The sequence below is a fragment of the Rhagoletis pomonella genome, unplaced genomic scaffold (assembly GCF_013731165.1).
Source record: "Rhagoletis pomonella isolate Grant_MI unplaced genomic scaffold, Rhpom_1.0 Rhpom_scaffold_00007, whole genome shotgun sequence".
NCBI lineage: Eukaryota > Metazoa > Arthropoda > Insecta > Diptera > Tephritidae > Rhagoletis > Rhagoletis pomonella.
The window spans coordinates 38,614,315-38,629,277 of record NW_023458561.1 but is presented as its reverse complement, the minus strand read 5'-3'; the positions used below and the strand labels follow the sequence as shown (position 1 = coordinate 38,629,277).

Below are 14,963 nucleotides of genomic sequence, written 5' to 3'. Positions count from 1 at the left end.
GCGCGGATATGCTCGTCGTGTGTACTACTGTAATGCAGCGTTTTTGCTGCATTTAAAACGCAACATTTAGCACTTTCGAACATATGTTTTCGAAGAGCGTTCATGCCAGAGCGTATGAAGCTAACTGCCGTCCCTAAATTGGAGCGCTAAGCGTTGCGTTATCCATTGTCGACGAGTGTCAGCGCGCGCTATCCCCAAATCAACGCGTCGTAATTTTTGACGTTTTCTCAGATCCTCTCGTTTTTATTCTCGTTTCCTCTTTCACTTTTTTGTCCTTTCTCTTTCTTTCCGTCTTCCGCATCCAACTTCAACACGTAACGCCCTGTCAAAAATGAAAATTCCATTTGCTCGGCATTAGCGCCGCGTTATTGTGGGATGCTTCATACAAATTGTATGGGCATGAGGATTTTTGACAGTTGTTTGGCGCTTGACGCGCCAATTTAGGGATGGCAGTAACTCAATTTCCAGTTTTTGTTCTGCGTGACATTTTGATTTGACGTTTCGCTCAATGAAATCAAATGCAAACGCATGCAAGTCAATTTCGGGTGACGCAAAAAAAACAAATTCGACGGCATGCGTACCAAAACGCAAGCCGCGAATATTAGGTTAGCCTGTAAGGAAAACTTCGGCGACTAAAACGCCGTATATAGATTTATACATGACCAAGGACTGTCTCTTCATCATCATGCCCTGAAAACTCTTTGGGGAATTTACACCCGCAAACACTGTTTTCGTCAAATGTTACACGTCACATATTTTAACGCGGCTTTCTTTGTCGTCAACTTTTTTAAGAGTCTTTCTTCGCTGAAGTTTATTTATGCGTCTTTCTTCGCGGTAAACTTTTGAACTCGCACCTATGTATATCCGTGTCTAGTGATATCATCCGAAAGTATTTTATGGAACGTACCTAACAGACCTGCACAGGTTATCTTGACTAGACTGACATTCAAGTAGGCAATAATTGAACAATTAAGAATAGAAAAGTTGTATGGTAAATTAAACTCAGGCTTGGATAATTGCTTGATTAATACTGCTATAAAAACGTGGCTCAATTTACATATATACAATTTATGGAATTATTATTGAGTCATTTATTAATTGAGTTATTTTATTATTATTTTGAACTTAATTAAGAGCTATCTATTTATTAAAAAATTTAAAATTCTTATCACTCAACAACTCAATTATTTTGATAGCGTTGATTTGTATAATTTATAGTTATAATAATCGTCCTTGTTTTTGTAGTATGAACATGATCGATTCACCTAAAAGCAGAGCTGCACCATTTTGGACTAGAAAGTCAGTCGTTAAAGAAGTTTGCACATTTACGGACCTCGATTTACCCTCTAAATAACCTATAATGAAAAGAAGTTACGCATTTCAAAAAATAAAAGAGGTTCTGGGAGCTGTGAGTTTTTTTTTAATTTACGTAGCATTTTTTTCTGGTTGGATTGTGTCTATTCGCTTAATTGTAAGTTGATTAGTCTAGAATAAAATTAGCAGACACATACATACATATGTACAATAAATATTTGTTTAAATCTCGTTTTTTGTAGTTTTATGGCAGTTTGTTTTGGAAGTCTTTGATACTAATTTACATTTTATATATTCAAATATCAAGCGCGAAGTGCATTTTTACCATCAAAGGAAATGGGTAAGTGATTAGTTAATCATGAGTGTGCGATACAAATTTAAAAGAGACTATAAATTTTCGAAAATATCCCAAAACACATCCATACATACATATGTACATACTAATACGTACGTATACATAATTCAAGCCTTAGATTGGCGCGCAGCAATTGGTTGTGGAAGAGTCTTCGCCGCTATTTCCCCATCGAGCTGGTCAAAACTGAAGATCTACCCGCAAATCGTCATTATTTATTCGCCACTTTTCCCCATGGAGTCCTTACGTTAGTATTAACTATTTAATTATTATTACACATTAACAATTGTTTAAGCGTTTTCATTTTACAGTTATGGCAGTGCTGTTAACGCGGGATTTGATATTGATAATTGGCTGGCCTTATTTCCTGGTATTCGACCCAAACATACGGTTTTAAACCTAACCTATGTAACGCCATTACTTTACGATTTTTTTCGCCTTTCCGGGTTCATTTCGGTTTCCGAAAAATCAGTGATGAATCATTTAACAAGTCGCTGGAAGGGTGATGGTTTCTCATCTAACGGTGTTGTCATTGTGGTTGGTGGCGCACAGGAGGCGTTGGACTCACGTCCCGGACAATACGAACTTTCGCTTTTAAAGCGCAAAGGTTTTGTTCGTGTGGCTATTAAAAGTGGGTATGAATTAATTCGGATTAACAAAAAAAAAATGTGTGTCATCTAAAAAAAGTCATATGGAAACGAACTTAATGGACGCAGGTACTTTTACGATTCGATACTTTAGATTTCGACTAGGCATTAAATGGCGAAAATTGTAATGACAAAGTTGGGCACATAGTGAAATAATATATAACTAGTGAACCCGCATGGCGTTAAAACGCCCTAAAGTTTAATTCAAGCGATTAATTACAAGCGATCCAAGTTCCATATTTCTTCTAAATCCATGCAGCCGTTTCTGAGTGAAGAGAGGTCTCGCATAATGTCGGTTTTTTATACATATCATCAAATTTAAAATCACCCTGTACCGATAAGAAAGTTTTGACTTTCAAAATTAAAATTTTATAGCACATCTTCAGGACAAGGTCTTTACTTCAAACCTCTCATATTTAAAATTCGAAAGAACGGTAAATGTAACGACCTTGATACTCATATTTTGATATTTCGTAAATCTTGAGTATCAGTTTAAAAAATTCGACTTTCCATACAGATAGAAATCCATTTCAAAAGTATTTCCAGACTAAAATCTTCTTACATCTCATTTGTCTAACATTGTGATAAATATTTCAATTAAATTGAATGAATTCAGTTGAACTTGATTTTTCAAACACGTTGTAGCCCTCCTAAATAAAGCCTTTTAAAACCCATTTCGATTGATATCCATCTTTTAGTAATTCGTCCAAATTTCTAATTTTCTTTCGTTAGACACTCGTATTTTAATATTTCATATAAATTGTATATAAGTTAATTAAATTCAACTTTTCAAACAGGTGGCAACCCTCGTCAAAATATTTGCAAGCTAAAACCTTCTTAAATAACCTTCCTCTGACATCGTGATACATACTGATGATAAACTGATAAATTAAGATGAATTTGATTTTTTGAACATGTGGCAACCCTCTTAATATGTATAGTTCAGAAATAAGGCCTTGCAAAATCCATTTAAAGTATTGCCAATATTTTAATAATTCATTAAACTTATTAAATACTTTGAATTAACTTTTTAAACGGGCGGCAACTCCCTTTAAACACCTCAAAAATATTAGTGTTAAACTCTTTTGTTTGGCGTATTTTAATATTTCACTGTTTATAAGTTGCCTGAATTCGACTTTCCAAACAGGTGGCAACACTCTTCTAAACATTTACAAACTGTTACCTCCTAAATTATTTTCGTTTGACGACCATATGGCGATACATATTTCTATTACCTGATTCCCTTAATTCAAATCGAATTAAACTTTTTAAAAAGGTGGCACCCCTCATACAGTAAAGTAATGAAAAAAAGATTTTTAAAACCGTTTCAATTGGTACACATTTTGTAATAATTGGTTTAACTTTTTAAATAATTTGAATTTATTTTTTTTTTAATCTGGCAACTTCGAAAAAAATAAAACCTTATTGCTCTGATGACCTGGATAAAAAAAATCCTTTCACATATTATATATATAGATAGTATAAGGGCATATGGTTAGACATTAAAAAATAATCGTGTCATTACTTAAAAAAAATAGTCATTAAGTTCAATTCCACATGGGATTTTTTAAATAACACCAATTTTTTGTCATTTCAATGCCTGGTGCCAATTCGGCTTAGGGCCATTTTCACAGTTACTTATTACTTAACTAATAGAAATACAGCGCTTTTTACCAGTCGGTTAGCTAATGGTGGTTTAACATTAATATATATATTTTTTTTTTTTAGAACGAATTTCAGTCATCGCTTGTAAAGTTTGGCTTTGCTTGGAATTTCTTATTTTGCTTATTCAGGGTTTCCAAGCTTAATTTTAACGATCATACTTTTTTTGCTTATTTCAACGTATAAAGCTAAGTACGGACCTTTTCAGTTGAAAACAAAGGTGCCTGGTACTCTTCACAAACAAACTTTAGCAAACCATAGTCGAAAGCGTTCTTAAGAACTGCGTACTGCTTAAGAAAATTCGGTCCAATACATTTTTCTTGACCATTTCTTTGGCTTTTTTTATTCGTCAAACTAAAGAAATTTTTACAAATAATCGGGATTTCTAATTTGTACTGACGGCAAAAACTCATTTTCTTGACCAGTATTGGCTATAAATGTCTAGCTCATTTACATATAACATAAATTTTACACACAAATCAAAGTATTCGCAAAACCGTGGGCCAAATATAGTCAAATAGCGTTTTTTAGTTTTTCACTCTGACGTCAGTAATTCAAAAATGATTTAAAAAATTAGTTAAATGCACTTAGAGAAAAAATATGGGTATCAAATTAAAGAGGAAATTCTATAGAATTTAATCAGATTAAATTTTTTGGTGCAGCTTATCAGCTTAAAAAATTACCTATTCGTCCTTGTGAATCCAGAAAAGTTTTATTTTTTTAATCCTAAAGAAAATTTGGTACCCATATTTTTATTTTACATTGCAATGAATTTTTTAAATAAATTTTGGAATTAATCATATCTTCGAATATATTCCTTTAAAACAGGGACGGTAATCATTATGAGTAAAATTATTTAAATTAGTATTTAATCATTATTTTATGAGTTTTATTTTTTTCGCTCTAAAATAATAATTATTATTGATTTTTATTTTTCTGCTCAACGGAAATGATTATTATTTGATTTTTATTTTTTCGATCAAAAATAAAGATTAATTTATGATTTTTATTTTTTGCTCAGAGATAATAATTATTACTGAGTTTTATTTTTCCACTTAAAAATAATGATTATTTATAAAATTGAAAATGCTTTACAGACGCAACTTATTGAAAATTTTACCTGAAAATTTTTAGACTTATCTTTTAATTAGGGTGTCGCTACCTCTGAAAAGGATACGGCGGAAACCGCAATGGCATAGATTTTGATTTTTTGGAATGATCATTATTCTTAAGTGAAAAAAATAAAACTCAATAATAATTATTATCTTTGAGCGAAAATATAAAAATCATAAAATAATCATTATTTTTGATCGAAAATATAAAAATCAAGTAATAATAATTACCTTTGAGCGAAAAATTAAAACTCAAATATTAATTATTATTTTTAATCTTTATTGGTTAAACTCGAAAAATAAAAATCATTGTAAATTACGGTGGGACGTACGAAAACAAATACGTGCGTATAAATAAAATGGTTTTACAGCGATTACAACTTTATTTATTATTATTTATTTATTATATATTTATTTTATGGTAGGAGAGATAGGAGCAATTTTTTCTATTTGAGTTGTTGAAAAGTAATGAACATCTAAATCCCGACACTAATCCCAGGATACCGGGATTGTGATAACGACATCCCGAAAATCCCGGGATCGCAAAAAGCGAAAAATCATCCCTGGGGCATAACTAAATTAAATTATTAATTAAAAATTAAAATTAGGTTTTCCTTGCTTATTTTCTTCGGCCCTGCTAATGACTGTGAATGGCCCATAATGCCCAACTGAGTTATTTAAAGCACAAATGGAAATCTGGCATTATGCCAAAAATACGTGCAATCATAACAGTCATAATAAGAGCATAACAATTTCGAAACTGGATAAACCTCTAACTTAATTAGATAAGGATGTTCTGATAAGAAATAAGAATTTTTATATTGAAACGAAGTTAATGGCTATTCAATATTCAAGTCCCTACTCTACGCTTTATATTAAATTCAGATTTCTTGAAATTTTGAATGGATAAGGGAAATCCATCGAATCATAACGGATCACATACTTAGCTTCCGTAAAACTTAGTCTAACAAACATATTTTCGGCAATGAGATCCAAATTTATCCTTCATAAGAAATAATTATATTGCCTTTTAGCCCAGAATTTTTGTTTGTTGTTTTTACCTCGGTGAAGATCTACTGTACAAGGTCAATATCATCGCTAGTCCCCTGTCTATTCAGCTTCAGCTATGTATCAAGGCGTATTGAACAGGTGATAGCAGCACCCTTTTGATTTTCTTCGCCTCACGGCTTCATATGTCAAATGGTTGCTGTTGATTGGTTAGAGCAGTTGATTGCTTATTGTTTTCTGTCCTCTTTTACATCCTTCGTATGAAATTTTTGACAGTCCTCGCCGCAAAAGCAAAAACAAAATACATGTACATTTTGTTATTGGCGTACCGATACCACCTTATTGAATACGCCTTGCTGTGTATATTCTCTACAAATGTTTAACTCAACTCAAGGTTTAGTTATTGAGCTGACTCCACTCTAAAAAAAATTTAACCGCAATTCAACCTAAAACGAGAAAATGTGTTAACAAAACAATGAAGCTCGTCAGATCCACCCAGTGCACCTGGAAAACTTATATCGTCGGTAACTATGTGGTTGATTAACTCTCCAGAGCCGCTAAGAGAAGAGAGACTGGGACTTGTGGACCCCTCTTGGAAAGATGTGCTTCGGGTCAACTCAGTGAATGCTGGAGAGAAAATCAGGGAGGGGAATCTACTCGCGAAGCCGGATCTCTCGTCTTTAGTGGGTGTACTGACAGACCATTTGTAAATACCATCCCTACGGCCTTTTATCGCAGCTGCATGAAGGACACGAAGTGGGACAAACCACCCACTTAACCTAACCTTAGCTAGAACAAAAATTAGAGAAAATCGTTGGGGAAAACGATATGTGCTCACAATAATATGACTCTAGGTTTTCGATAAAATAAGAGCTGATGATTTCCACTCATCATTCTCTTAAGAGTTTTGACAGTGCGGTTCTAAGGCGATGCTAAGTCCTATCCTATGCTTATCGACTAATGAGAGAACGCCAGACTTTCTTATTTTACTAATATATTATATAATACGTACAGTAGATAAGTGAACTTGCTCATAATTTAATTCTAACTTGTCCGTTAGAGCTGCCATTGTTCCCTGCTTTACTTTTGGTGAAGTTGATAGCTTCGATCGGTGGGACGGCAAATGGGCTTTGATGTGGCAACTGTGCGTTAAACGACTAACCGGTATATCGTTACCGTTAATGAAAGGTCGTGGTGGTTTTCCAATGCCTTTTAGAAGACGAATAGTGCAAGTTGGTAAGTAACGCATTATAGAATAAATATGTATGTTTAAATTGTTTTCTTATTACATAAAAATTTTTGTAGTTGGTGCACCAATCGAAGTGCAACAAAGTGATATACCACGGCCCGAATATGTGGACGAAATCCATAAAAAGGTAGTTGAAGGTGTGAATAATTTATTTGAAACGTATAAACAAAAGTACATAGACGATTATGAAAATGTAAAACTTATCATTAAGTGAATTGGTTAATAAAGAATGAGTAATATGAAGTTTGCCCATAAAGGATAATTTCCCACGACGAGTTTAATATCAAAATATCTGCTAACAGCTCAACGGCAGGTACTTTCGTGCTGCTTGGGCTAACTTTTAGTCCTCTCAGAAAAAAGTTTCCCATAGTTGATATCAAATCTGAGAGAGCTGGATTCACGGAACAGGTGCTCAGAAATTTTCGCTGTAATGCCAGAAAATCGGCATGAATCGCTATACCATTCCCCTCTGTGAATTCCTAATTTGTTGTATGAGCTCTCCTCTGTTAGCAGGTGTCCATAAGAGAGGTGGTGTTAAGAAGAGCTCAAGCACTATTGGTATCTTTTAAATACATCATACATACATATACATACATATGTATATGTATGTACATTTGTACGCAGACATGTAAATATATATGCCTATTGTTCAATGGCAGTAAAGTTTATCCCATAAATGCTCGTAAATACATATCATGGTGCAAAATTCTTAGCGAATACTTGAAAAACTTGTTAAAAAAAAGAATATTGCAGCTGGCGCTCGTAACGTATGTAGAATGCATATTATTAAATATCGTCTGAGCTGAGTAATGAAAAGGTAATTACAAAATTGCTAGCCGTATATATGTACGCTTACACCGTACGTCAATGAATTTTACACACAAAAGAGTCACGAAGCTAGGAGCCAAATATAAGAAAATCCGAAAGGATTTTGTGAGGAACTTTGAAATTTCGAAAATATGATTAATTCCACCTTTTTGAAAAAACGAATGCAGCTAAATTATTCATATCGTCGTTTAAAATACAAAACCGCGTAACTTCGTTCTGCAAAACCGCGTTACTGACATTTTTTTTGCCAAAAATTGGATTTGCTCACATAAGCTTTAGGCTTAAGCCTCATCAATTCGTTCTGAAATATACTAGCCAGAAACATTGTTGCCATTTTGGTGCTTTTGGAGCTAGATTTTGCTCGCTATTTTTATACCCGAGCGCACTTGTGCACAAGGGTATATTAATTTTGTTCACATAACGGTTGTTTGTAACAGCCAAAACGAATCGAGATAGATATAGACAAATGTATACATAAATGATCAGGATGAAAAAAGAAATCGATTAAGCCATGTCTGTCTGTCCGTCCGTCTGTCCGTCTGTCTGTCTGTCCGTCCGTCCGTGTACACGATAACTCGAGCAAAAATTGAGATATCTCAACGAAATTTGGTATGTAGGTTTCCCTTAATCCAAGGTAGGTTGGTATTGAAAATGGGTGAAATCGGACACATATAACGGTAATTTCCAGAAATACGAAAACTGCGATATTTTAGTAACTACTGGAGATAATTCACTCAATATACATTTTTGGAAAATGGGCGTAGCCACGCCCACTTATGGTTACATGTGTATATCTTAGGAACCGCTGTACCAATTTCTTCCAAACTTAGCACAGTTGTTGGCCTTGGTACAGCATACAAAATCGCCGAAAGCAAAGCGTTGAAAATTATTGAAATCGGACTAAAATTACGGCCGCTTTTCATATAACGGAAAATTTCAGAAATGCTTGAAACTTCAATATTTCGAAATTGAAGGACGCTAATTTACTCAAAATTGATACACCCCGGCTTACCATCTAGCGGTAGGTTTCGGAAAGGTGAAAAAACATATATTTAATATTTGCGCCGGGTATTTAATGTTCGGCTCCGCCCGAACTTAGACTTTCTTACTTGTTTTTTACTTAAGTTTAAATACTTAATATTAGTAAGTATATCTTTACTGTATTTACCCCAGTTTCGGAGGTTATTACCAGTTTTTTTTAAATTAATCATATCTTTGAAATTTCAAAGTAATTTAAAAAAATTCTGACCTAAGAAAAAAAAACTAAAAAAACACTTTTGCTATACCTTTGGCCGCTTGTTTCATGCAAATATTGATTTTTTCCCGTATCTTGAATTTTTTTGTTTTTGTCGCACGGTGTTAGATATATGCGCTCATAAATTCAAATTGCATCCTTAATCGTGGATCTATTAAACTGTAGATATCAACGTTTAAGTAAACAATTATTGTAGTATTGTTATTGTTGTTCACTGCACCGGCAAATGTAAACTGGTCTCACTGCAAGTCTCTTTTTGAACTGCTTTAAATTTGAATTTCAGTCGGAGTGATAATAGAAAAATGCCTACTAGCCATTGTCATTAACAAATTGGTGTTTGCAGAACTGATTTTGTCGGAGTGACGTCTAGTCTTTCTGTCGTAACTGAAGAGACCATACGGGCTGGTTACCGCGTCTCCTTACGCATATGTTCCTTACGTTGCCCAGGGGTTGTTCTGCTGGAATGACGGCCGTAAAGGGGACTCTCATGAGTAATAAACACCGGATTATAAGCATGACCGACTCGCAGCCTTATAGCTGCGCTTGCATACTAAAACCTATCCACAAACCACTCTACCGGCGGCATCGCAACCCAAGGTACTTTACCTCAAGGCACTGGTTGGCTAATAGGCTCGCTAAGTGGCTTAACCGTTTCTGGATTGTTCGAATCGTTTAAAATTTTTAATAGTTTCTCATCAACATATAACGTTGTTAACCTGCAGTTTTTTCGCAGCGTTTCATGGTCATAGCGAGGGCAAGAGATAACTGTGTTCCGCGTTTCCATAATACCTGTGGAAGTTGGACAATATGAGAATTCATTATGCCTAAATATTTTGAGATACGCCGTCCTGAAATAAACCGTGTGAAGTAGAGTTTGAGTGTGCGATCTTTTCGGTTTGAAATAGGTTAGGTTAGGTAGATTAGGACTGAGCTAACCACTCTTCTAAACAATATCCTTCTCCTATGTTTAGGACCCCCGATATTTGGCATTATTCCAAAAAAGCATGCCTATACATTCGATACTGTCTTAGCTGCATACTCTAGGTGGGTCTTAAAGTTTAAACGACTATCAATTCGTACCCCCAAATATTTGATTGCGAGCTTTGGTGTTATAGGTTCGGAGCCAATAATGAGTCTTATTGTCTTTTGTACTTGTCTTGTACTATTTACTGCTTTAGAATCAATATCACCTCTCTTTGTGATTGCTGAGTTCTAAATATCTTGATGATAGCCATTTCTTCACTGTCTTTATAGCTTCACTGGATTTTCTTTCGATATCATTATATTACTACGGCGTTGTTGTCTGAAATCCTATAATTTTTGGTGCTTATGACCTCGTCATACATTAAGATTCGCAGCAGAGGTCCGAGAACAGATCACTGGGGTACGCCCGCTGGGACACTGAATGCCGCTTTCGATCCAGTATTTAATCTTTCGTTCAGAGAGTTAACTCCTAATGATTCTAATGAGGTAATGTGGCCCACATTTCCAGGAATCTCCATTATGCGCAGCCAGCCCGCAGTGTTTAATGTGTTTTTCACGTCTAATGTTACAACAGCAGAGTACTCCTTTGTACCTCTAGGCTCCCTTCGATGACTTTTCTGGCTATGCCAACCATGGCCTTAACGGCATCAATAGTTGAACGAGATTTGATGAAGCTAAACTGGTATGGTGAAAGACTCTGCCTTCTACGTTCGTTATATGTAAGTCCGTTGGAAATAATTTTATCGAGAATTTTTTTCCAGTATGTCCAGTCTGGACCGATAGAACGAGGGTTGCCCAGATTGCTTAATATTTCCTTTGGTATTAGGACTAAATTCTGGACTTTCCATCTACTTGGGCGTATGCCCTCTTTGAGACAGGTCTGAAACACTTTTACAAATAAACCCAGACGCCCGAACCTGAATGCGTAGACTTAGTCGATACACTGTAACTGAACTCCTATGCACTGCATGATACGCCATTGCATTGTGTAACGAATTCACTTCTTATTTATACATCGTATTTTTTTTTACAATTTGTTTCTTTGAATATTATTTTAATTTTCCAAACATTTCACTTTCTCAATGATTAGGCCTTGCTCTTCTCACTCCACAAACTTCTCCAGGTTGTGTGTGAAATCTGGCTAAATTTATGTACCTACATACATATGTGCTATTAGTGCAATTATTAACTGCATAATTTATTAATTGAGTTATTGTATGCAAATTCAAACTCAATTAGTGGCTTAATTGCTCGATATTTTCTTCCTGATTGCGCTCTTAAAATTATCATGGTTTTGTGGTCAAAAAGCTCAATGCTCACGAAAGTCAGGTCGACGATTGACTTCGTTCCTGTCCCTACAGAAGGTAAACTTGTCTGTTTAGAGGTGCTACATCTAGGAGTGATAACGCCGTGAAGAGAGCTCTGCCTTTGGCGTTTGTCCTGCGGCTTCCCCATTCTACGGCCCACGCATTAAAGCCAACAGCAATCACCAGATTGGCTCTGGTTCTCGCATCCCTCACTATTTTATCCATTACTCATACAAGCTCTTTGAGGCCGAGGCTTGGGGGTATGTAACAACTGTAGAAGACCAGTACTGCCACCCTTACGCAAACAAAACCTACATCAGCTTTAAGGTTTTCCATATGATAAGGCATTTTAGCACAACTCCATACCGCCGCTATAGCGCTGATGTTCTTTGCACAAAGCTGAGATTCAGGTACTTTATACGGCTCACTTAGCAATGCTAAGTCTATATTTTTTCCGTTACAGTTTGGTTCAACAACTCCTGAGCGGTCTTATAGTGGTTTAGGTTCAATTTCAGTTTTTGCAAAGCTTCTACGTAGTAGGAATATCCTTTGCTACCAGTTCTGAGCTTCGTTTCTAGCAGGTTTCTTCTAGCACATAAGACACACATCCATTCCTGTTTGCATTCGCGGGCTTTGGGATCTAGCTCTCCACAGTTGAAGTACATAGGTACTTAGGGGTGACCTTTAACATGTGCCATCAAATCTTCGGCATTTACATGCGAATCTTAAAGTATGATACATCGGTGTTTGCCTCGAGGAGAAATTTTTTTCTCTGCTTCAAAGTTCATTGTCGTGCTTACCCAGTCAGTTATCAGTTTTTAATACACTTACGTATCATCCTAATGCCAATAAATTAAAGCTCCTCAAAAATCCTAAAATTTTTGCTAAGTAAGGATTTCGATTGTTCTAGTAGAACTATTTTAAGAAGAAAGAAATAAAAGATAAATGTAGGTCCGACAAAAGAAATGTGTACGGCGAAAATGTTTTTTTTTTTTTTAAGTGTAAGGTTGTACGATCTAAGAGGAAAGGTACAACTTTTTTCTTTGCCACTCCTCACTATTTACCATTGCTATGTTTGAAACAATCCTTCACCGCATGGATACCCTAACCCACAAGATCTGATTTGTTTATATTAAACGCAATCTTTGAGAAATGCAAGTACTTGGTTGCGATTAGCTATAGGTGTCTGAAATTGGGCTTCATTTGCTTTCGGCTGATTTAAAAGCTAAATTCTACAGACTAAATTGCATGTATGTAAGTGAAAAATATTTTAAATCTTGTTACAATTCAAGTCAACGAACTAGGCAGCTTTTGATATGGAATTGTCAAGGCTTTTAAATACATACATATGTATGTATATAATCACTTTAGCGCAATTTAGTTGTTAAATACGTACATATGTATGTATATGTATATGCATATTGTTCAATGGTAGTAAAGTTTATCCCATAAAAGCTCGTAAATACATATAATGCTGCAAAATTCTTAGCGACAACTTGAAAAACTTGTTAAAAAAAAAGAAAAGAGTATTGCAACTGGTAATTGTTATGTAGAGTGCATATTATTAAATATCGTCTGAACTAAGTAATGGAAAGGTCATTGCAAAATTGCTCGCTAGAGAAAAATATACCTACGCTTATATGGCGCTCTGAAATTCAAAACTGTATTTATTGTATAATTGAGGCCGTGAGAGCAGAAGTGGCCTAACCCAATTTTTTGTTTGTTTTGTACTTTATTGCATAAAATAATTTCAAATAAGGTAAATTTAATAGTAAAAGTCGTTGATTTCTAAATTTTAAGATACAAAGTTACATAGCGTTACAATTTTTTTTGGGTATTAATTTTAGTTTCTCTACCAATAATGCAAAAGTGGCCTAAACAGGTTAGGCCATTTTGCATTCTGGCAATGTTTGAGCTATTGGCCTAACCCAAAGTTTTTTAAGTACTTACCTACTTAAAATAGTTTCAAATGTGATAAATTTTAAAATTAAGTCACTTATTTCTATATTACGTACAGTGCTACGGCTAGGGCAACATCAAATTAATTATTTAAAATTTAACGCATTTGAGATTACTTTAACAGCCCAATTCTGTATAGGTGACAAAACTTTTGTAACTGAAAAACGAAAATTTTTTCATATATTTTTCCGGAACAAAACTGTAAAAAAAATTTGTCACTGATACAGAATAGAGGTATAAGTAGATAAGTAACAGAGACAGTAGTAGTTGACAGGCGAGACCGTTCAGTGAGGTAGAAGAAATAAAAGACTTTATCAACTCTTTCTCTACCAATGAGTCCAACTTTTTAACCGACTTCCAAAAAAGGAGGAAGTTATCAGTTCGTCGGAATAATTTTTTTATTTTTTTTTTTATGTATGTTACCGTATAACTTTGGACCACCTCAACCGATTTCGATATTTTTTTTTTGCCTCGGAAAGGTAGTGTCTCAGAAGTTGTCCCATACTAATCTGGTTTAGATCCGATCTTTGGATCATGAAATATATATATATATATTTTTTTTTTTAAGTCGGTTTTTGTTTCCCAAAAATTACTTGTGTTTGCACTAGTCACCCAGCTGCAAATTTTTGCCACTAGATTTAAATTGGGTACATATCTTACATTCGCTTTATAAAGAAATAGTTCCAAATTCTACTTCCAAGTTTCCAATGTGTTCAATTAAGAGCTAAACTTGAGTTTTCATGTTAAAATAGCGGATTCATGTAAACGGTGTGATTTATTAGCTATCAAATTGAAAGCTTGTCGCAATTCTGTAGACAAAATTGAGATGTGAAAAAGAGAAACAACTTCATTTGATTAATCCAAATAGTGTGAGAGAGGATATAAAAATGGATGTGGAATTATATAAAAGTGATGATAATGTAGTTATCATTTCGTTTGATCTATTGAAAACCCTCCCAACGAAAATGTTAATGTTTCATGAAATGCAACAATTTAAATTTCGTTACAAGTATTCCATCTAAAAAAAAAAATAAACTCAATCATTATTGAAAATCTTGATACCTTATATCCTGATGGTCATGCAATCAGTGATAAAACAGAAAGATTTGTTGGAATTGTTAAATTTTAAAAACTTGAAGACTTTAACAATAGAAATTGAAGTTATTTTCATTAATGATTACATAGCTTTAAATTAATGCTATTAAGTTAGCAATTGTTGTAAATATTGTTTTTTAATAAAATTACCCATTTGTTTCTACACATATTTGTTTTATTTACGGCCTAAC

At 34.4% G+C, this 14,963-nt stretch overlaps 1 protein-coding gene across 1 annotated transcript; it reads left to right on the top strand.

The window, feature by feature from the left end:
• The first annotated feature begins 1,251 nt into the window (after positions 1 to 1,251).
• On the top strand, positions 1,252 to 7,572 carry LOC118742747 (2-acylglycerol O-acyltransferase 2-like). Its single transcript, XM_036475062.1, has 6 exons — positions 1,252 to 1,471; positions 1,557 to 1,654; positions 1,782 to 1,913; positions 1,978 to 2,301; positions 7,156 to 7,331; positions 7,401 to 7,572. Exons 1-6 carry the CDS (start codon positions 1,361 to 1,363, stop codon positions 7,556 to 7,558), a joined length of 999 nt encoding a protein of 332 aa, XP_036330955.1. The 5' UTR covers positions 1,252 to 1,360; the 3' UTR covers positions 7,559 to 7,572.
• Positions 7,573 to 14,963: the final 7,391 nt, after the last annotated feature.

Bases quoted from the DNA above. Each gene is read 5' to 3' on its own strand.
- LOC118742747 (XM_036475062.1), top strand. From the start codon at position 1,361: ATGAAAAGAAGTTACGCATTTCAAAAAATAAAAGAGGTTCTGGGAGCT. The intron at 1,655-1,781 runs GTAAGTGATTAG...ACATAATTCAAG, and splicing joins TTTACCATCAAAGGAAATGG to CCTTAGATTGGCGCGCAGCA. The intron at 1,914-1,977 runs GTTAGTATTAAC...TTCATTTTACAG, and splicing joins TTTCCCCATGGAGTCCTTAC to TTATGGCAGTGCTGTTAACG.